Source organism: Bidens hawaiensis, unplaced genomic scaffold (assembly GCF_021521415.1).
Source record: "Bidens hawaiensis isolate Kalapana, Puna unplaced genomic scaffold, B.hawaiensis_p1.1 tig00013298_1, whole genome shotgun sequence".
Taxonomy (NCBI): domain Eukaryota; kingdom Viridiplantae; phylum Streptophyta; class Magnoliopsida; order Asterales; family Asteraceae; genus Bidens; species Bidens hawaiensis.
The window spans coordinates 87224-96524 of record NW_027492127.1 but is presented as its reverse complement, the minus strand read 5'-3'; the positions used below and the strand labels follow the sequence as shown (position 1 = coordinate 96524).

General features: G+C 38.4%; 1 protein-coding gene across 1 annotated transcript; it reads left to right on the top strand.

The window, feature by feature from the left end:
• Positions 1 to 6207: 6207 nt before the first annotated feature.
• LOC143543766 (H/ACA ribonucleoprotein complex subunit 2-like protein) lies at positions 6208 to 7873 on the top strand. The gene is made up of 4 exons (XM_077036015.1): positions 6208 to 6410; positions 6507 to 6576; positions 7462 to 7567; positions 7641 to 7873. The coding sequence occupies exons 1-4, from the start codon at positions 6284 to 6286 to the stop codon at positions 7800 to 7802; spliced, it is 465 nt and encodes a 154-aa protein (XP_076892130.1). The 5' UTR covers positions 6208 to 6283; the 3' UTR covers positions 7803 to 7873.
• The last annotated feature ends 1428 nt before the right edge of the window (positions 7874 to 9301 follow it).

Genomic DNA, 9301 nt, shown 5'->3' with positions numbered 1-9301 from the left:
TGAGAGAAGAAGGAGAAGGCATACGAGCTATAGCTTGAACTTTATCAGGATTAGCTTTGAAGCCCGTATCCGTGACAATCACTCCAAGAAACTTTCCTTCTTCCATTCCGAATGAACACTTGGCCGGATTCAACCTCATGTTAATACCTTTCAAGGTTTCAAAAGTCTCTTCGATATCTCTCAACATCTGGTCTTCCTCAACACTTTTGATTACGAGATCATCCATATACACCTCTAAATTTCGACCAATTTGACCTTTAAACGCTATGTCCATAAATCGTTGATACGTGGCTCCCGCATTTTTTAGTCCGAAAGGCATCATTTTGTAACAAAAGGTGCCTTGATCGGTACGAAATGCTGTTTTGTCCTCATGGCGCGCTTCCATGCGGATCTGATGGTAGCCTTTGTAGGCATCCAGGAAGCACTTGAATTTGAATGGTGCCACAGCATCAACCTTGAGATCTATTTCGGGTAAAGGATAACAATCCTTGGGACATGCTTTATTTAAGTCCTTGAAATCGATACACATCCGCCATGCCCCATTGCTTTTGGGGACGATAACTGGGTTGGCGACCCAAGTTTGATAACGGATTGGACGAATGATCCCAGCTTGTAAGAGGTCCTGGACTTGTTCGTTCATTGCTTTTGTTTGTTCCGGACCAATCTTACGTTGTTTTTGAACAATTTGCGTAAACAACGGGTTTACCCTTAGTTTATGTTCCGCAATGTTCCGCGGAACACCAATCATATCCGCGGGTTGCCACGCGAAAACATCAATGTTTTTTGATAATAACTGTTTCAAAAAAGTCCGAACTATCTCGGAAATAGCAGGTCCTATTGTTACAGTTTGATCAGGAAATTTTTTGTTCAAAACCCATTTTTCTGGTTCAGTCTTCGCAGTTTGTTTTGGAATCTTGCTAGGTTTTGAACTCTCGGTTGCAAAGCAGTGCCGATTAACATGAATTATTGCTATGCCAGTGCAAGTTGGAACTCCTACTGCCCCGTGTTCCGGGGACGGATGAGCATTGAAATCACCAATCGCTTCTCGTCCAAGAATAATGTCATGTTTTGATGTTTCCGGCAGAACCAGAAATTCGACCTCCTCGGTCCTAGAATGAATTCCGTCGCTTAGGGTGACTGGGAATGAAATTACACCCCGCGGATGCATTATTTCCCCTCCGAACCCATATACTGGAGCGTGGATGGGTCTCAATCTTTCTTTATCTTCTTCGTCTAGTTGTTTAAAGCATTGTTCATACATAATGTCCGAAGTACTACCGGTGTCGAAGAAGACGTATTGGGAACGGTAGTGTCCGAATAGGGCAGTGATGATCAAGGGGTTTTTGTTATTCGGGCCTCCCTTGATTCGAGGGAAGATCACTGGCTCATTCTTCCATTCCTCATCATCAGACTCCTTCCTCTTTTCCTTGTATCGTATCCGCCTTGTATCATATGGACGTTTAAATCTCTGACTTATTTTTTACTCGGACCCTGGATGTCCCGTGCAGGAGCTTTACCATTGTCAGGTTTCCCACCTTTTACCAGGTGTCCAAGTTTTCCAGACTTTACAGCCGCTTCAATTTCATTTTTAAATGTTTTGCACTCATTCGTATTATGACCAATGTCATCATGATACGAACAACGCTTTTTCGGGTCAAGAAATGACCTTCTCGTCAGTGGCTGAGGTTTTCTAAAATTCACATTTTCTGTGGTGAGAATTCGGCGGGAGTTTTTGAAAGAGGGGTCCAATTATTGGGACCTCGGTTCGAGGGTCCCGCTTTGTTCTTGTTGCCTATGAGGGATCGTGTATCAAATGGTTTTGGTGCTTCCGTGCTTGATTGAAGTCTCGATCAGATAGGGCCTTTCGCCTGTCTATTTGGTCTCGGAGTTTGAAACTCGACTTTAAACTTTTGCTTTGGGTTACCACTTCTCAATGTTTTCCCAGTGTTCGCATACACATTTTCCGCAGTCATAAGATCATCCAACTCTTTTGGCATTCCATCTCTGCCAGTAAGTGTGCAGACTAAATCATCACATTTGACGTTTTTGCGGAAGGCACCACGAAGCATGTCTTTACTAATTCTACCGATGTTCAGGCTCTCGTAATTGAATCTGGTGATAAAATCTTCTATAGACTCGTTATCGCGGCGAACGACATCTAAAATTTCTTATTGGTCTCGTGTATGTTTCTTCTGCTGACTGAACTGTTGAGAAAAATTTTTCACCAGATCGTCCCAGCTAGAGATTTTGCCGTCAGGTAACTTTTCAAACCACTCTCTTGCTGCCCCTGTTAGTGTCAATGCGAACATGTGACACCAATAGGGAAGCGTCCAACCACTAACACCACCTACCGCCACAAAGTTCTGGAGATGATCACTTGGATCAATCATACCATTGTATTTACCTACCGATGTAGGTATTTTAGCATTAACAGGAAAGGGTGCTGTAGCAATACTTGCTATGAACTTTGATTTTTCGACGAAAGCCGTAAGGCGATATGGTTTGGTAAAGTCTCGTTCAGCACTGTTGTGGTACTCGGTGTGGCGGAATATGTCATGCGGACGACTGCTTCTCGCCTGTGAGCTCATCCTACTGTCACGTGAATCAGGTGCGCGAGTTCCCGTCGGCCCTTCAGGAAGTTTACTCATATCAAACGAACCAAAAAACCAACGGAGAAAAATTTATGCAGTCCTAACACCAAAACGGATGGCGCCAATGAAGAAACACGGATCCAGTCCCCGGGTATGGGTTCTGGATCCAATGAATCCACAGGGTAAAATATGATAATTACGACCACGATATGAATATAACTTTCCAAAGTCCAGTGACCGGAACCTGCAAAACAGACACCGTGAGTCTCGTTACAGGAAGGAAAAGGGGGGGGGGGTCTTCATGTAACCACCCTCCGACGTGAGAATCAGTAACGTTCGTAGAGGAGAAAGTACTGAAGTAAGTAGATTAAGTGTAGTCAGAATGCAAGTGAGTGAATATGAATACCTCATACCGTTTGACAAGGTATTTATAGCCGAAGGATGTAGGAAGGTAATTGGGCCAGCTGTCCTCTTCTAGAAGATCTTCCATAACCGCCTAGACGCAAGTCCTTTTATAATAGGTTGAGCTATACGTCCCATGTGCATGGGTATAACAACCTGGACACGTGTCGCCCAATGATATGACGGATCGCACCTAGCCTTGTGCACGGTTATAACAACTTGGCCAGGTGTCCTTTGTTCATTGGCTGGTAGGTCACGTATTGCTCAAGTAACAATCATGGAAATTCTTCTAGATGGTAGTTGATTGGTGACAGCTGTCCCGCTGGCATTTCCTCCTTGTCGTTTGGGCGGACTGATGTCCTGTCCCGCGGACGACTTTTCAGAGTGCAAAGATGCTTCCGCACGTGGTATGAGGACGTTCTTCCTCTACCGTGATATGCGGGTGATCCGTATGCCCAGCGGGTGACCTATTAGAGGTTCCTTTGTGACCCACGGGTGGTACTTAAGGGTATTTGGGTCTTTTTATACCCTACCTCTATATTTTTTTTCCCTAAAATTAAAAGGTTAACAAGTCAATCTATATACTAGACCGCTAATAACTCGAATACTACCTATTTATTTAAATAATTTATCAAAATATTTAAAAATCCAACAGTATCTATTTTTTTTAAATAGTATTGTTTTTGAATGAGAAAATTTATTAAAGAAAATCCAACTAACCAATGAGCTTAGAGGGAAAAGTACAACACATTTTTTAGAATAATATTTTGAATCAACGGAATACCCAAGTGAGCATTTTAAGATAAGAGCCAATCATCCATACTGAATTTTATATTTCAAGCCTGGCTCACCTAGGAACACCAGTACACCACAAAACAAAAATCTACAATTGTCGAAAACCTCTTAAGTCAGATTTCGAACCTAAAAAAACATAAAAATCCAAAGCCTTAACCATCATACCCGTGACATTGGACCAGAATATCAATTGCAAAAGTACAACACATTACACGTTAACATCAAAATTACATAATTGGTCACTGGTCCGGTATTGAAAATTGTCTTGTGTTTTATCCACAAAAAAATGCAAACGCATTGATATCTTCCATTACTTTATCGACCACCAAACACATGTTATTAGAAATCATTTCGTTTTAAGCCTCCATAAGAACCGTTAAGGGGATAAAACTATGCTTTGCCCTAGTTTTTAAAATAATTTGGTGCCTTTGTTTTCATTTACGAACTCAAGTTTTTCAATTACCGAACCTCTAGCCTTAACATCATCTGATTTGTTTTGTACCATTCGCTCAATGAGAAAACAACGAGTCCAATTCTAAAGGATTAAAGCTATATGACTTAAAGAATAGTATAAAAAAAGAGAGGGGGTGGGGGGTGGGGGGTGGGGGGGATATTCATGTTAAATAAATTAAATCAGGCAAATAAGTAAATGAAAATGAAGTAGAAGAACTCAGATTCCAAATGAATAAATTCAAGCTTAAAAATGATCTTTTTGATTCTCAAAGAATGAAGGACCCATACTTCTTTAGCGACATACGTAAACCAACAAATTATCAGTGGTTTTTTACTGCGGACCCGCAGGCAACACAAACCAATGTATTTACAAAGACGTTCCTTTTAGCCAAATTAGCCTTCATTGGGATCCAATTCATACCCGCCCTCCACGCAAAGAAGGTAATCTTTTTTGGCACCCACTTTACCTAATCGAACAACTTATATTATCATGGACAAACAATCTTTTTATCCACCAAGCTTTCAAGGACCGAACTTTGAACTCGCCTGAAGGATCGTCTAACCAAGACCAAATGCCATGCCTATCCGAGAGCAAGCATGGGGTCACTAAGCATAACAATTAACAAATGATTGCAACGTCTCTTGATGCCCTTCGTGATCCTATAAAACTCGCATTCCATTATGTAAACAATAGCCGATTGTAAGGTATACAATTGTTGCTTAATTGTATCCTTGTTCATATTCAATTGCAATAGCATCTTATTTGTGTCGTGAGTTTGTGTTATCAATAGCATCAACGGCATACTATGTGTTTGTGAGTTTGTGTTGTGTTTGTTCGATTATATTGCCAACGCATAAAAACAAATCGACCCCTGTGATGAACTACTATGCTAACTCATTCCTCGTGATACTTCGTCCTCATATATGTGTGTTTCTTTGGTATTTTCACTTTCAAGTTATATTTTTTATCCGTTTCCCAATATCTTATGTTACTTGATGAAAAAACTACAACAAACATTGCCACATTCAGAATCCATTTAAGAGTTTTATTAAGAGTTGTAATAAAAACAAACATCCATTTAAGAGTTTTATTAAGAGTTACCACAAAACCATCAAAAGACTGTAAAAAGAAAAACAATGCCCCAAACAACTATATAGCCATGATAGTCTCGGTCCCGAACGGTAAGCACAATTCCAAAAATATAACACCTAAGCATGCCCGGGTTGGTTTGAAACCAAACCGGTTCCCATGTCGGGTCGAGTTAGGTCTTGGAAAATGTGTTTTTACACAACCACTAGCCCACCTATATGTGCACAAAAAACCCAAACTCAGTATTGTACGGTTGTACCTGAAAAAAACCGGAATCGAGTTTTTCTATATCCGGATTTTTACTACCCGAACTCGTACCTGACCCACCAATTGGATACATATATGGTATGCAATTCAGTACCAAAATCTGTACCCAGAACCAAACTCCATTTGTACCCAGTAATACCCGAAAAATGGAACCGGTTCTGGAACCGAGTTTTTGCAAAACCTGAAACTGTGTTTTTCAAGTACTCGATCTATACTTGAAATTACACGAAAAATAACCCCAAAAAGGTGCATCCCCTTAAAAACCTCAATCTATAACCGTAAAAACTTGAAAATATGGTTTTTTTCAATATATACAAATAGGGTATTCAAATATTGAGTTCTATACCCGAACCGAACAAGGTGCAAAGTGTATGGTTTTTAGATACCAATAGACGGACATGTACTTGACCCGGTTATTGCCAATACCCGATTTTCCAATACCCTACCATACCCGAAGAAGCCGTATCAATACCCTGAACCGAGTTTAAAAAACTCGATTTATGCACCTCTAAGCCCACTAGGTTGATATAAAATAAAGAATTGGGCCAAGCCCAATTAAACCGGAGGTGAGAATAACACATAATAACCAGTTTCTTAAACCCTAAAACCAAACATTCCAGATAAACCCTAGTTCTGCTTTCACTCATTCGCCTCTTTCTTGGTAGTTGATTGAAAGCAGAGAGAAATGGGTGCAAGTGACAGTGAAACAGAGAAGTCAGCACACAAGAAGAAGCTCCAGGCTTTAGCCCCAATCGCCAAGCCCCTTGCCGGCAAAAAACTCTCCAAACGTACCCTCAAACTCGTTCGCAAAGGTTCAATTCAATTAATCAAGCATTTGTTTATGCGATGCGATCTTCAGTTATATTAAATTTATCAACTTTAACTTATTATATGTTGATGTAATTTAGCTGCGGAACACAAATGCTTGAAGAGAGGGGTTAAAGAGGTTGTCAAGAGCATCAGACGCGGTAATAAAGGGTACTAGTTTTTATCTCAACTTATCTAATTTTTTACTTTTGTTAATAGTAATTAGATTGTTGATATATGTCTGTAAGTTGTTACTATGCTGATTTTGTATAATATTTTATCTTTATTGTTAATGCTAGAAATATTAGGAATTTAAGCTGAGGGGCTTCTTTAGTTTTATAAATTCTGTCTATTTTAAACATATTGATACCCATAAAAATTGAAAATAATATTTGTAACTATCACATAATGCAAAATTTATAAACTGTAGAATTCATAATTTGTGTGTGCATACGTTTTACAATTTTGAGTTATAGTTCATCATCATCATCATCATCATCATCGTACTCAATAAATCCCACAAATAGCAAAGCTATGGTAGGGTCTAATGAGGGTAAGATGTAGACAACCTTACCTCTTCCCTGTAGGATTAGAGACTGATTCCGGTGAGACCCCCGGCTCGATAGTAGTTTTGCATCAAGCCTTGGACATAAGGCACGTAACACTCAACCATTGGGACACATGCTGATTGGTGGGGTCTTTTGGCCACCACATGATGCCTATTTACCTTCCGCCACTTTTAATGTTATTTTCACGAAATTGGTAAAATAACGTCAAAATTAGTGCAATTTCACTTTTGCCTGCCCGAGGGCCCACACATATATAAATTATATGCGCGCACCGCAAGTAGGTGTAATTTTTAGTTATAAAGTTTGTGTTTTACTTTTTAATGCACCAATGAGAGCCAGCCAAGTTTACTTTGGCTTGGGCTCGGCTTGTTTACAAACAAACAATTTATGAGTGAGCCACATGCTTTTTGAATAGCTTTTTGCTGCAGTGCAAGCTTATGTTGATAAATTCTTATTGTTTGCTGATGTGGTCGTTTGTTGAATGCAGAGTGTGTGTTATTGCTGGAAATATAACTCCATTTGATGTGATAACTCATGTTCCAATCCTATGTGAAGAGGCAGACATACCTTATGTTTATGTTACATCAAAAGAAGTAAGTTTGATGTTTGTTAATCAGACTGTCATTGTTTCCATTGCTGATAACTAATGTTAACTGTTTATTGTAGGATCTTGCAAATGCCGGTGCAACAAAGAGGCCGACATGTTGTGTTATGGTTCTCCCCAAACCAACCAAGGGAGAACTTGCGGAGGAAGAACAGGAAAAACTGAAAACCGAATATGATCAGGTTTCTACAGAAATCACTTCACTTGCTGCTTCTATGTTTTGAACACAATTGTTTGTATTCATGTACTTCAGATTGTTTTAAGTTTATTAGCAGTCTATCATGGTGTTTTTTTTAACTGTTAAAAAGGCCCATCCAATGTCTTTGTTGCTAGATGTGGCCAAATGGACTTGGGAACCGATGATTTTAACTTAGATAACTGAAATAACTGAACTGAATCAGCTCAACCTCATCCTGAAATCAATGGGTTGGTTTTATGTTTTACAAAAACCGAATTGATCGTTCGTTGTTGGTTTTGTATGCACCAAAAACCGGAAATACTAAACTGAAATGTAAAATTCAAACCAAGGAAGCACTTTTGTTACATTTATATTTTTTGTTTTTAAATATTGCATTTTATATAATTATAGATTCTAATTAGTTGTGAATGTTGAGCAATTTATAAAGAAACTAGGCTATTGACTCGTGTACGAAGCGGACGGAAATATATAAATCGTACACGGGCGGAAATATATAAATCATGTAACAATCACACGTAAAATGGAAGTGGAAAATAGAATGTCATATATAAGTGGGGAGACGGCAACATGATATATAGTTAATAATACCGGTAACAAAATAAAAAATTATTAAAGATAAGTTCCAACGAAAATAGCATCCATTTTACAATTATTAGATAGATAATTAAAACTTCAAAATGAGAATTTCATAAACTACTAAATAGTTACTTATAAATCACATTTGTAGTTCTATTTATAATTTTACCTTCCTTATCTAATATAAGCGTTTTAACACCGTCTTTACTCTTCACTCGTGATAAAACTACATATTGTTGACCATGTGTAAACATCGGTTCTCGCAGGTATGTGCCCACTTTTGCTAGTGATTGGCCTTGACTTTTGTTAATGGTCATTGCCTGACACCCGACAGTTAACATCATGTTTTTTTGTTAACCTAAGAACCTTGCATTTGGACCAAAAATCTGGACGAACTAAGTGAAGCATTAACAATGTCACTCTGTGATCCATTTTGTACTACTGGCAGGATCCGTCTAAAATCACCACCAAAAATAATAACTTTCTCCCCAAATGGATCTTGACAACTGTTACGGTTACCACATTTTAAAACATCTTTTAAAATCCTATTTAAGGCTTAAAAAGCATGTTTATGTATCAAGGAGCCTCGTCCTAGATAATCAGATTAGTTTTCTTCATTAAGTTGCAAAAATCTGGATTTCTTGTTAGCTTTATAGGAATTAAAAAATCTAGAGTGAGCGGTTCTACTTCCCTCAAGTAACAAATATGCTATACCGCTAGAGGCAACGTTTAAAACGATTTTATCTTTAGATCTTCTGGAAACCGATAATGTCTTCCATACCATTTAACAATCAAACAATAACACTATGTTCATAATATATTGTTGCTCACTAACAAACATTGTATACACTAATATTAAAATCATATGAAAAAACACATAAACTAAGAACAAGAACACTAATATTAAAATACAAATTGTTTTAACTCATCTAATATTCATGTAAAGCA

Bases quoted from the DNA above. Each gene is read 5' to 3' on its own strand.
- LOC143543766 (XM_077036015.1), top strand. From the start codon at position 6,284: ATGGGTGCAAGTGACAGTGAAACAGAGAAGTCAGCACACAAGAAGAAG. The intron at 6,411-6,506 runs GTTCAATTCAAT...GATGTAATTTAG, and splicing joins CCTCAAACTCGTTCGCAAAG to CTGCGGAACACAAATGCTTG. The intron at 6,577-7,461 runs GTACTAGTTTTT...TGTTGAATGCAG, and splicing joins ATCAGACGCGGTAATAAAGG to AGTGTGTGTTATTGCTGGAA.